The sequence below is a fragment of the Hipposideros armiger genome, unplaced genomic scaffold, assembly GCF_001890085.2.
Source record: "Hipposideros armiger isolate ML-2016 unplaced genomic scaffold, ASM189008v1 scaffold_256, whole genome shotgun sequence".
NCBI classification, from domain to species: Eukaryota; Metazoa; Chordata; class Mammalia; order Chiroptera; family Hipposideridae; genus Hipposideros; species Hipposideros armiger.
In genome coordinates, this window is record NW_017731606.1 from 2,144,385 (window position 1) to 2,158,542 (window position 14,158).

The following is a 14,158-nucleotide window of genomic DNA, read 5'->3' on the forward strand; positions in this document are numbered from 1 at the left end:
CAGCATCTTAGCTGTAGAGGGCAGTGTCACTGGCCCTCATATGTGGGATCTGAACTGGGGCCTTCTGGTGTCCCAAGCCAGCTCTTAACCATCGCACCACTCAGCGGGCCCCAAGCAAAGTATTTTGTAGAATGTTCTTCAGTTTGGGTTTATCTGATGTTTTCTCATAATTAGATTTTAAGTTATAAGTTTTTAGCTGGAATGTCACAGAAGTTATGTTGTGATTCTCTCAGTGCATTATATGAGGAGGCACATAATGCCTATTTTTATCATTGCAGGAGGCACATGGTGTCAGTTTGTCCCATTTTTGGTAATGTTAACTTGATTACTTGGTTAAGATGATAGCTGCCAAATTTCTTAACAGGCAAGTTGTCTTTTTTCCCTTTGTAATTAGTAAGTAATTTGGAGGGAGATAACTTTGAAACTCTGTAAATATACTGTTCCTCTTCAAAGTTTTCTCTAATGGCTTTAACATCCATTGATGATTCTAGTCTGAATCAGTTATAACCATGATGGTTACAAAATGGTGATTTTTCTATATTTATTAATTGGCATTTTGCTATAAGGAAGAATATTCCATGTTTCTTATTTCTTTGTTAGTTTGTTTATTATTGTATGGGCTCATAGATTTTAATTTTATTCAGTAGGTTATACATTACTATAATTATTTATTTTGGTGCTCAGATTATCCCAGATTTGGTCCTTGGGCAAAGAATGATGTTTAACCTCCCCGAGGGCAGGGGTTTTGCCTTTTGTTTACTGATGTATTCCAACTACTAGAGCAGTAGCTGGTATATATGGGTGCTTAATAAAGGAATGAATAAATAACTTATGCTTACTAACAGGAACACTCTAGCTACTGTATTAAGAGGCTACCCCCTGGAGGAAAGCAAAGAGTCCAGTTAGGAGGCCCTTGCAATAATCCAGGTGAGAGATGATTGTTAGCTGCGACAGTGAAGGTAACAGAGGTAACAGTGAAGTGGGATGAAATGGTTGGATTCTGGATATAGTTTGAAGGTGAAGTAGTGGAGACTACTTTGAATTGAAGAGCATGTAACCCCATCTAAGTGGATGGCCACTAACTAGCTCTAGTTAATTCCTTGTGGGAAAGCTGGCCTAATGTTGCTAGATCTTCCAGTTTTTCATGAGAACCCAGATTTTTTATGTTAAATCTGATTTTTTTTTAAAGATTTTATTGGGGAATTGGGGGAGGGGAACAGTGTTGAGGAATCAGGGAAGGGGAACAGACAAGTTGCTGTCCTTTTGTTCTTCAGTCTAGTTGTGGAGGACGTCACTTCACTGGCCCATGTTGCCCGTATTATCATTGCGCTCTTCCTGGGTGAGGCAGATCGGTCGCCGGCCTCTGGATGGCCGCTCACTGCAGCTACGGGCCTCTCACGCTGGCTGCTGGCTACACACGGTAGCCCATGGCAACCCACTGCTGCACGGGCTGCAGCCTATGCTGTCGCCGGCGACTCACAGCATCCCAGTTCCAGGTCGAGCTGTTGTTCACCATCTTAGCTGTTGAGGGCAGTGTCACTGGCCCTCATATGGGATCCGAACCAGGGCTCTGCTGCTCAGAGCTGGCGTCCCAAGCCAGCTCTTAACCAACACGCCACTCGGCCGGCCCAAATCTCTGATTTTTAAGCATTGGCAATGACATTCTTGTTAAACAGTGCAGGCCAAACAAAAAGTATCTGTTGGCTGAATCGGTTGGCTTCACTTTGCAGCTTCTGGTTTAAAAAGATGAAGTTTCAGACTCCCATCTCTGGGTGAAGGATAGACTTGGACAAATCATGCTGTCTTCTTAGTTACTGTTCCTTGACTGGAGCTTGAAACAGAGACATAGTTGAGTAGTGAAGACTGGTTTAGAACAGAACAGCGAGGAGAAAACCAAACCAGATAGGGTGTTAGAAGGTGCAGTGGCATTTAGGCACCTATAATGCAGTGGGGATGTTTAGAGTTGGGAAAAAGAGGATTAAAACCAGAAATATGATAGGTGACATTTTGCCATGAGCGCTCTTTCTTATATTTCCCAGAATATGGGTTATTGTATCCATAATAAGAATTTTAAGAGGTTTGAAGGCAATTGAGAAGATTTTTGTGTAGAATCAAATTGAGCTCAGGACCCAAAGTTATGCTCAGCACAGTTAAGAAAAAGTTTTTTTTTCAAAAACTTCTTGGGCATTGTTCAGCATGACTGAGGCTAAAATGGAGTGGCCTTTTATTGGATGTAGGTTATGCTCTCTATTATTAAAAGAGTACTTTAAACGATTCAGGTTGGTTTTCTTGAAATAGTTTTTATTTATGATTCAAAGGTTTAAGTGGATGAAGATCTCTCTGGCCTTCCAAAAATATGCCATCACCACTCACAGTTGGTGTTGCTCACTGCACATCCTGCCCTCTGAATAGGAAACAGATGTTAGGGAAAAGGATGACTAAGTTGGCAGTTTTAAGCAGTGTTTTGTTGTTGTTGTTGTTTGTTTGTTTTTTAATTTGTATAGATCAATTTGTTTACTACTGGATAGATAATATTTGTTCTTTGGTCCATATGGAGATAGTTTCTTTTAATAACACATTTTTTAGTGATTGTTTTAAATTGTATAGAGAGCAGTTCTTTATCTGAGATGAACTGGATAATTAAAAAAGTCATGTAAGCCTGGGAATCCTAAAAATGATACATATATCCATTAAACATTTTATTTTAACTTAAAACATATGAGCATAAAGTCACCAATCTTTTGATGAAGAGTTTGGGCATTTCCTTTGATTATGGGTCCACGAATCAGATGTCTGCATTTTTTTTTTTTTGCATAAACAGAACCTATAATGCATGCAGTAGGGTTTCCAAACACCAATTTTTTTTTTTTTAAATGGAGTGAGAACTCAAGAACACTGCAAAAGAATCAGAGTGGAAGCTACTGGTAGAGTTTTGCAGTTTTCCCTAATTTTTTGCATTTTATTGCTTCATGATATGCCTAATGCACTTACAGTATTTTTTAGTGTCTTTGCATTACTGAGTCTTTTTAAAGCACTTAATTTTGTTTTCAGAGAAACATTTCTTTTTTTGCCTTCATATTTTACTGTTTATTTTCATAATATTTGGTTAAATTACATAATCCAGTGATTTCAATTAGCACAAACAAGTTTGGGAACAAATGGAACTGACTCTCTTTGCTGACATTAGTTTTATATTGCAAAAGTAATGTGGGCTCAAGGCATACAATCAAAACAATTCTAAAGGGAGTAAAATGAAATCTTCCCTTTCTCCCTTCTGTGGTAGCCACAGATCAAGCTTGTTGTGTATCCCTAATGAAAATAATAGTTTTTAAAAACAAATAAAAATAATATGGACAAACAATGCAGGGAAACTTGACGGATTTCCTTTTCTTTTTGATCTAAAAGCCTACCCCCGTGATCTCTTAATTTTTTTTAATACCCTCTACCCAAATATTTTTAAACAGTGCATTAATTTTATGTTGTGTTCAGTACACTCATGTATTAATTTTAATTTTCTTTAAATTATACATATACATTATGATATATTAAAATTAATTTTAATGTACCATACACATATGTTTTTAAGTTTTTTGTTTTTTTTTTAAGATTTTATTGGGGAATCGTGGGGAGGAGAACAGACAAGTTGCTGTTTTTTTGTTCTTTAGTCTAGTTGTGGAGGATATTGCTTCACTGGCCCAAGCTGGCACCATCATTGCGCTCTTCCCAGGCAAGGCAGATCAGTCGCCAGCCTCTGGACGGCCACTCACGGCGGCTGCTGGCTGCTCATGCTGGCTGCTGGTTACACACAGTAGCGTATAGTAGCCAACTGCAGCAGGGGCTGCAGCCTATGCTGCTGCTGGCAACTCACGGCAGCCCAGCTCCAGGTTGAGCTGTTGTCCAGCATCTTAGCTGTAGAGTGCAGTGTCACTGGCCCTCATATGTGGGATCCGAACCGGGGCCCTCTGGCATCCCAAGCGAGTTCTTAACCATCGCGCCACTCGGCCGGCCCCACGAATGTTTTAAATATGGTATATTAAAACTTGGATGAGCTGAGCTGCCTCTGAGCTGCCAACAGGTGGCAGGATTGCTCAGCTGGTGAGAGCATGTGCTCTTAACAAGGTTGCTGGTTTGACTTCCACATGGAATGGTGGACTGCCCCCCTCCCCCCCCAACTAGATTGAAAGCGGCAACTGAACTTGGAGCTGAGCTTGCACCCTCCACAACTAAGATCGAAGGACAACAACTTGACTTGGAGCTGATGGGTCCTGTAAAAACAATGTTCCCCTTCCCCAATTCCCCAACACTGTTCCCTTCCCCAATTTCCCAATAAAATCTTTAAAACCCCCCCCCCAAAAAAGCAACTTGGAAAAAAGCATTTCAATCACATGGTAGAAATTTGAAACATTACAGAAGGGTGTATAGTGAAGTGTAAGACTTCCACTTCTGGCCCCTGGTTCTTCTTCAAGGAGATTACCACTGTTTCCCATTTCCTTCCAGATATAATACACATATACAACATTTATACTTTTAAAAAAACAACACAAATATGAGCATACTAATTATTGTTTTGCATCTTTCATTAATAATGTATCTTGGAGATATCAGGGCATAGAGATTTGTTCAATAAGAACAAAGAGTACATGAGAAACTTATTCATACAGTTTTCACAGAAGTGCAAGTATGCACGGATAGTTTATAATTCCGTTTCTATGTGCAGGAACTGCCCTGCAGTTTGTTTAGGAGTGGACTTATCTGTAGCATGATCCTAGGTCTGTCTGCACAGAGACGTGTGTAAAAATGTGCTGATTCCTACCTCCTCATCACTTCGTGGTGGTTATAATCCCAGTATGCTTTGCATTATCTATTTTTGTTAAAAGTAATTGCTCATTAAATATTATGGGAGCTGTGAGAGAACACAGTTGTATGTAGCTGAAGTGTCTACAGTTGATTTTGATTGGCTGAAATGCTTTGGGGTACAGCTGATCTTCAGCTGCTTATTTATTGGTTTCACCTTCTTTGAATCATGAACACAGACTGGCAATAGCAAAGGAGGTACTGATTTTATCGTTTGTATTAGTGTATAGAAATGGGTTTTGTGCTTTTGCTTATAGCTCTTGGAGGTCAGCATCCTACTGTGGGTACCACAGATTGCTGTAACCCTGAGGGGTTTTTTATTAGGTCACCCGTCAAGGTGGGATGTTGCTTTTTTTTTTTTTTTTAAAGATTTTATTGGGGAATCGGGGGAAGGGGAACAGACGAGTTGCTGTTGTTTTGTTCTTCAGTTTAGTTGTGGAGGATGTCGCTTCACTGGGCCCAAGCTGGCACCATCATTGCGCTCTTCCCGGGCGAGGCAGATCAGTCGCCGGCTTCTGGACGGCCGCTCACAGCGGCTGCTGGCCGCTCACGCTGGCTGCTGGCTACACACAGTAGCCCATGGCAACCCACTGCCACAGGGGCTGCAGCCCACGCTGTCGCCAGTGACCCACAGCAGCCCAGCTCCCAGGTTGAGCTGTTGTTCAGCATCTTAGCTGTAGAGAGCAGTGTCACTGGCCCTCATATGTGGGATCTGAACCGGGGCCCTCTGGCATCCCAAGCCAGTTCTTAACCAACGCACCACTCGGCCGGCCTGATGTTGCTTTTGTGTATATAAAAATGTAGAGAAAAAAGAAACCCACAACTCACACAGTTCAGAAAGACCATAAAATTCCAAATTTCTATCTATAAAACTAAACCACATAAATGGAAAGCAGTTTAGCCTTGAGAGAGATTATCCCTCACCTCCAAAAGTGTTTTGTTTCTAATAGTCCCACAATTTCAAGGGCATCACGAGGAATTCTTCAGAGATTCAGTCTGAGGCACATAAAGTTATTCACTGTAGCAGAAATAAGTGGGCCGAGTTTCAGATACTAGATTAGATTTCTCCTGAAGATTAAGGAAAATCCAGAGCTAGACTTCTGTGTTATTGAAAAACCTGCTCTTATGGAGCAGAGAAAGCTCCTTCCTTTAGACTCTAGCATGCCCTGTTTGAGGATTATAGTTGTTTACAGACACTGTAGCTAGGCACTGGAAGGAGTAGTGCAGTGACCAGGAAGCCTCATGACAGAGACATTTCAGAGACTCCTTTAATCAGTGTTCGTTGGGCCTATGTGAGATGTTACTGTCCTTGAGCAGATGTGCCAGAAGTGCCAACCACATAAAGCACCTGCTTTTTTGCCTTTGGGTAAGGGAAGGAGGAAGCTCTTTGGTTTTTCATGATTGATAGATAAGTCCTCTGGTACTTCCTGCCTTTTTAAAAATTCAGAAATAGCATATGTGCGCATATGTGTGTGTGTACACTGAAAAGATTTGTTCATTGTAATATTTATTAAAAATGTGTTTAAGAGCCAGTGGTGGAACATAGTAAGACCAGACCTTCAGCTTTAAATATCACTTGAAGGTTTTTGCCTACGCTTTACATTCTTTTGATTCATCTTAATTCTGAATTTTAAAATAAATTCTTATGATGTCTGAGATTCTCAAGATTATTGCTCTTGAAGAGATTATTTACAGACATTCACATTTATAAAAAGGAGCTGAAAAAATATAAGAATTGAAGTCTCATCTTGAGAATCATTAAAATTCTTAATAATTATTAAGAGTAATCGTAGAGCAGCGGATTTCAGGAGAAAGCATATAAACAAGCAAAGTTGTGCAGGTACCTATAGAATAGCCATATCACAGAAAGGCTGAAGGTAGAGCTTGTAGTGGTCGAAATTTTATTACTCGGTTGTTGCTTACTTTCATGTAGGATTGAATACTTTGTCTGAAATCGTATAGATTATATAATTTAATCTTCGTAAGAGTGTGTATTTTTTGTAATTTGTTTTGTTTTTGTTGTTTCAATTGGGGGGGGTCCTCACTAAATAGTTTTTTAGTATGGGAAAGATGATGCTTTGTGTGGGCATGATGAAAAATGAGATAGACTCTTTTTGAACTCCTATCAGTCTGCCCCTGATCTTAGTGAATATGAAAAGCTCATAGCTCTTTCTGCTAAACTAGTTGTATTTTGTTTTTCATTATTGGTCATCAGATCTCTCATTGGTCACATCACTTATCTGTCAAGTGCTTTAGTTTCCCGAGAAGCATATGAGGCATTTTCTTGTAGTATACTCAAAATGTTAGAGACTGAAGTTTTAGTCAGTAATTTCTATTTATTTGCATTACTAGTTAAAAAACAAATAAACAAAAACTGTTTCCAGGTCTTGCACTTCTTTGCTTAGCCAGGAGCAAGGTGATGGTCAGCTTTCACAGCTTTATTAGGGAGCCTATGTCGGTGTTCGTTAAACTTCTACCTACTTGATACATACCAGCTTCTGTCCACTTTCTACTCAGCCTTCCTCACTTTCTGGAAAGCTTTTTGTTACTTATAACTCCTTTGTGAACCAAGTTGTGATTTGTTTAAATGGTGGGGTGGGTTTTTAGTACATGAAACCACTTTACCCCTTATGAAAGCTCATTTGAAGTCAGCTTTTCCAGAAAGATAGAACTCATATAGTTTTAAAATGTATGTTCCTGCTTTGTTCCTTAAATGCCTGAAACCATCATACCATTTGTGAATAGTAATTTTTATAGTTTCAGTTCTAACTGGTCTATTTTATTGGCTTTGTCAATATATTTATCATTCATTAAAAAAAGTAAAACAGGTCTAGAAATTGCATTTTGAAGAAAAGCTAAACTTTGAGCACAAGCCTTCACCTCCATATTAAGGTCTGTGACCTAGAACAAGAGTTTTGAATCATGAACAGTCGATCTTCTGGGTCTTTCATGTTCTAGGGATGTGTTAAAATACGCCATTTGTACTGTTCCCATTCAGGAAAGGTTGCCAGGTGGAGGGCAGACTTGGGTAGTGTGAAAAGCCAGCTTCTGCATGCTTGGTGGTTCTTTGGGCTTGATCTTGAAGGCAAAGTATATCTGAGTGGTAAAAGAGCCTGTTTTGGCTTCCATGCTGAACTGAGATCCAGACTACTATTCCTTTTCTTTTCATTCCAGTTTCTTACGCCCTTTCTACTTAAGAGAATCTACTTCACATTCTGGTTTAGTATTTGGAACAAGATGCTATTTATGATTTCTATTATATTTTCATATTAAATTTTATTACAAGCAGGGACCTTTGTGTGTATGTGTATGGGGGGGTATATTTCAAAATGTGATCTCTTGAGGCCTCTGGGTTGTGTCTGTGACACCCACAAGGGAATCACACTCTGCACATACCCTTGCTTAAGTTTATTCTGATCCTTTCTAAATGTGAAATTGTATTGAGGGTTTTAACTTACTATTTGGGAAGCAAGTGCCTCGTTTTTGACTGGTTGTGTGTGTTTTTCTGTTTTGACCTAGATTACCAGAGGCTGATGACTGTGGCGGAGACAATTACAGCTCTCATGTTTCCTTTCCAGTGGCAGCATGTCTATGTCCCTATTCTCCCGGCTTCTCTCCTACATTTCTTAGATGCTCCTGTTCCATACCTGATGGGCTTGCATTCCAATGGCCTGGATGACCGGTCAAAGTTGGAGCTGCCTCAAGAGGTGAGAGAGATGTGGAGCTTGAGTGCTAATGCCTCTGGCCCAATCTAGGATTGGGGGGGGGGTAAGAAGGGCTTTGGGATGTGCCCAGGGTGGTATCACCAAATTTATTTTCTTTTATTTGGGGAACATCAGGAACTTCCAGGAAAAAAGTAAAAAAAACGAACATTTGGCTCAGTTTATATCATTTCAGAAACACTTGTCATCTTTATCACCTGACATACATACACTGTAATACCTGTGTTTATGCATCTGTGAAGTGCCTTTTTATATAGTTTTCAAACACAGTATTTTACGTACTTTTAAAGATATTTATTAGAATATATATATATTTTATTGGGGAATTGGGGAAGGGGAACATTGTGTTTTTCCAGGACCCAACTGAGCCACCTGGCCGGCCCCCAACAATATTTTTATTATAGAAAACTTTAAACATATACAAAAGAGTAGCATCATGAATCCCTGTGTTCTCAACACCAAACTTCAACAGTTAATATACATGTTGAATTGTATTTTGTTTCTATACCTTCCGCCCCCTTTATTTTAAGGAAATTCAACAAAATATAATTTTGTAACTACTCTAGTAGTCAGACATGTATTAATAAATCAGTGGTTTTCTTGTACAGGCCACAGCTGATATGTAAAAGTTGACCTAATTATAGTGATTCCTGTGTTACTGAGTCAGCTTTAAAATCTTTCTTTGTTCAAGATAGGAAGGTCTTTGTTTTTGCTAGATGGGATGGGAGAGAAGATAAAGGGATTAGAAGGTACAAATTAGTAGTCATAATATAGCCACAGGGATATGAAATACAGTTTGGGGAATATAATCAATAATGTTGTAAAGATTATCTTGGGTGCCAGATGGGCAATGGACTTATTAGGGAGACCACTTCATAGATGGTGTAGATGCCTGACCACCAGTGTACACCTGAAGCTGACGTTGAATAATATTGAACGTCAGCTATAATTTTATTTATATATATATATATATATGGTCACGAGATGTGGAATACAATATAGGGAATATAGTCAATGGAATTGTAACAGCTATATTTGATATCAGAGGGGTAGTAGATTTGGAAGGGGGTTATCACTTTGTGAGAGATGTAAATGTCTAACTATTACATTGTTTTGTACACCTGAAACTAAAAAAAAAGAGATAGGAAGGCCTTGAGAGAATGTTTCTCCTCTTGCTGTGAGGGTGGCCTGCTTCTCTTTCCTATTGTTTCAAATACCAAAAGAATTGATTAAAAATATGTATTTATATGTTTATTTCCTACTTCATTCTAAATAGATTTAAAGCATAATTAGAAATAAGATTGTTTTATTTTCCTAGAATTACCAATAGAACTGGTCTCCCTTTTTAGGTCATTTTGTGGCTGGCATGAAAGTAGCTGGGAGAGGGGCTTTCCTACGCTGAATTTCTTGGTCATTAGAGAGGCCTGGGAAGAAGACTTTGGAATATATATATACTGGTGTCAACATGACTCTGAGTCCTCCCTCTATTGGAATTTTTTTGGGGGAGATGTGTTTTGGGTATAACTAAAGCATATGAGTAAAGGGATCTCCAAAGAAAAAAGCATTCTTATGAATTTGGGTCTGAGGAACATTCATGGTATTGGGCACGTCTGGGCAGCATGCTTGATGAAACTGCTGATAATTAGATCACACCTGTAATGTTTAAATTATAGTTAAATGCATCTCTTTACTCTTTTTTCTCTCCTTTGGTTTTAGAATTAAATGTCTTCTTTGTAGCTTCTTTCATTTCCACCCCTTTTGCTCATTTGATTCTGTAGAGCAGCGGTTCTCAACCTTCCTAATGCCACGACCCCTTAATACAGGTCCTCATGTTGTGGTGACCCCAACCATAAATTATTTTTGTTGTTACTCTATAACTGTAATTTTGCTACTGTTATGAATCATAATGTAAGTATCTTTTTGTTTTCCGATGGTCCTAGGCGACCCCTGTGAAAGGGCCGTTCGACCCCCAAAGGGGTCGCGACCCACAGGTTGAGAACCGCATCTGTAGAGCTTTGTGATATTTGGGATAGGACAAGATTAATTAAGGAAGAGAAGATATAAATGATGGAGAAAACCAGTGACTTGGGGTATTGGGTATTTGTCTACTCTACTGATAAATATACATGAAGAGTAGATACCAGAGATTAGAGAATGGGGAGTTTTTTGTTGTTTGCTCTAAACAAATGCATATTCAGTATTGACACCTCTTCCCAGTATACCTAATTATAATTTTGTAAAGTCAAACTAAGAATAACAACAAAAAATGGTTGAAGGTGCAAAGCCAAAAGGCATGCTACATGCATAATCCAATAAACAGGTCACTAGGCAAGAAGTCAAATTTCTTAGTTTTATTTTCATCTTTGGCATTAGCTTGGTCTATACTTGGGACAAGTTGTATTCTCTGTAGGATCTCTCAGCATCATTCTTTGGGTGCTTCATGTACTCATATTTGGGTGTATGAAGAAGCTGCTAGGAGACCAGCAGTTTTCATGGTGGGATTGTTTGAGAAACATGGGTTGTTTGAGGAACCTAAAAGTTTACTCTGTTGTGGGGTATTGAGGCTTCCACTCTTGCAGTATTCTCCATTATTGCTGCGTCCTTTGCTTCTCCCTGTGTCTATTTGGGAAGGAGTGGTGGCAGTGGGGCTATAGAATACCTGCCTATACTTAATGAGTAGTTCTGGGGTTTCAGAGTCCCATTTAATCCACACTCTTCCTCTGGAGGTCATATATCTGTGGGGGCAGTTACATAATTGGATATTTTCTACGGTGATTTTTAGCAGATGACCTCTGGGATGTCTGAGTCTGTGTAGTCCCCATGGGAAACTTTAGACTGAGGAGGAAAGAACTGACTTTCTCAAGGAGTGAGGTACCAGGAAAGGTGCACATAACAAATGGGGAGTGATGCTATCTCTGAAAGACAACTTCAGGATATTTCAGAAATGATACATGTTTATAGTAAAAAATTCTAACAATGCACAGAAGCATAAAGAATAAAGTAAAAATTACTTCAAGTTTTACTACCCAGAGATAGCTACTTTCAGCATTTTGGTGGACATCCTGTGGTATCTTTGCGCTGCTAGAAGGAAGCTTTGAGTCAGGACTGGGGAAATTCACCTGGGCCTGTACAAGAGGGGCATTATCAGGGTAGAGGGTGGGGCAAGCTGGACTTGTAAAAGGGACTTTATCAGGACTGGAGAATGTACATTCCCTGACCCCCTCTATATCAGAATTCATCAGTTGCCCATCGTTGGGCATCACAAGCCTGTGAAAAGCCCTTTGTTTTTTAAACCAACACATGAACTCAGCTGGCCCTGGGCAAGTGAGAATTCTGAGCTGCCTTTGTGAGGCATCCTTTGCCCATGCTTCTCTTTTGGGTTTCATTGTCTGAGTCCAAGAAAGAAGCACTTCGTCCTCAGCTATGTCAGGGGAAGCAAGCAGAGGATATAAGAGTGAAGAAGAGGGTGTTACTTCTTTCTATCTTGAGTCCTTCTTTCTTTTATACTTTTGCCCCTCTTTTCTCAGGTTCTTCCTTCAATATCTTTTTCCCCAGTAATCTGTGTGTTGGGCTCCCCTTCAGTGAATAACATGGAGATAGACTAGGGGGTGAGGCTAGCTGTGATTTGGTGTTAGGAATTTAGGGCTGGGAAAAGGCATAGTGACCTCCTGCAGGAGACTTCTAGGGATTTGGGGGATCTATGTGGTCACTACCTCAGAGCAACTAAGTCTTCCCATGGCCTTTCCCAACAAAGCAGGAGGTTAACTGAGGAAAGCTGCTTGCTTGATTTAATGCCTTTTCCCGGCTACTTCTCAAGCTGTTTTGCAGGAGTTGGCCCCTTCTCAGTTGAGGAAAAGGGTGCATGAGGAGTTTGAGGTTGGCTTGCAAGTTGCATCTGTTTGCCAGAGTCCTCTGTGTGCTGTCAGGAAACAGCATGAGGCTATTTTATGAGCCTGTTAATTGAATGGCCTCCTTTTTCACTTTGCCTTCTTACCCTACCTCCTTCAGCCCAGTTCTGCAAATAATGGCTAGTGGTGTCTACTCAGAGGCTCCTACCTTAATCTAGCCATCTCTGAAGTGTGCCTGAGCTGCTTTCTCTCCTCTAACCACCTCTGACCAGGAGTATGTCTACAATATGTAGATATAGCTTTTGGAATTCATAAAATTCTTTAGACATTCTATATTTAGCTCACAGTAGTGGGAGAAAAGCCAACCAAGCAATGTTGAGTGGATGCAGTTATTTTTAGCTGCCTCTATGTTTCTTATTGCACAAACTCCTTTTTTCTTTTTTTTTCATCTAAAGAGAGGAGAGCTGATGGGGTAAATGATTGCATTGTGTGCCCGTGGTGGGTCATAGTGCTTTGTTCTGTTAGCTGTATAGACAGGGTTTATGAGGCAAGCAGGTAAGCTTCATGACTAGGTGATTTAATTCTGTCTTTACTATCTTTTTCAATGACTTGATCTGTGAAAGCATTTACAATTTTAAAAACTTAAATGAATAAACAAGTAGCCCACTTTTAGGTGTTAAATATTTATTGATCCTTTAACTTAGACAGGGTTTAAAATTGTTATTTAGTGAGGAATTCTAGAAAGAAAAATTTATAAAGTGATTCTTATAATCTTTGCATTATGGATATGGGAAAGTTCTCTTTTTTAGTTATAGATTGTTAGGCAGAGTAATTTATGCACTGAGCAAATGTGGACCAGCATTTTGTTATATAATAGAGGCACCCTGCCAAAAGAAGACTACTTAATAATGGAGTTGGAAAAATTGCTTGTTAGTGGGGGAAAATAGTAAAACAGGATCCCTACCTCACGCCATAACAAAATAAACTTGGGACGGATTAAGAAATTAAATGTTAAGAGCAAAAGTATAAATCTTCTAGAAGAAAATATTAATAGATGCCTTTCTGACCTCTGGGTAGGGACTTTGTAAACAAGATACAGAAAACACTACCCATAAAATAAAAGCTTGATAAATTTGATTTTTTAAATTAAGAAAAGGACATCTTAAAATGAAAAGATAAGATAAAAACCAGGAGAAGATATGTGTAACACATATAACCTACAAAGAGTTAGCATCAGGAGATGACAAAGAAATCCTACAAATCACTAAGATGATAACCCAATAGAAAAATGGGCTAAAGACATGAAAGGTATTGCACAACAAAACATACACATTTATTTACTTCACTAGCAATCAGAGAAGTGTAAATTAAACATACCAATTTCAGTGGCAAATTAAGAAATCTAATGATACCAACATTAGCATCTTTTTATTATGGAATTTTCTTTTCCTATCTAGTAATACTGTATATGTTCATCCATTTATAGAGGTTTTATTTCCACAGTGATAATAACAATATTAATTAACATTTATTATGTACTATGGGCCTGGCACTATGCTAAATCTTTGACACTTACTGTCTCATAATCCTCAAAACAGACCTATGACATAGGTATAATAATATTATTATCCCTATGTTCTATGAATGAAACTGACAAACTTAAGCATTTAATAATGCTCTGCAGTGAAGGAAATGACAGTTATCTTGGCAAGAACAGGTTCATGGCTATAAGAT

General features: G+C 39.0%; 1 protein-coding gene across 2 annotated transcripts in view; it reads left to right on the forward strand.

Annotated features, from left to right (window-relative positions):
• DENND5A (DENN domain containing 5A) overlaps positions 1 to 14,158 on the forward strand; it is an 87,149-nt gene that overhangs the window by 34,942 nt on the left and 38,049 nt on the right. For both annotated transcript variants that reach the window (XM_019656231.1, XM_019656232.1), the window contains one exon: positions 8,374 to 8,561. In XM_019656231.1, coding sequence (XP_019511776.1) covers positions 8,374 to 8,561 — 188 coding nt within the window. The remainder of the gene's footprint in view (positions 1 to 8,373; positions 8,562 to 14,158) is intronic.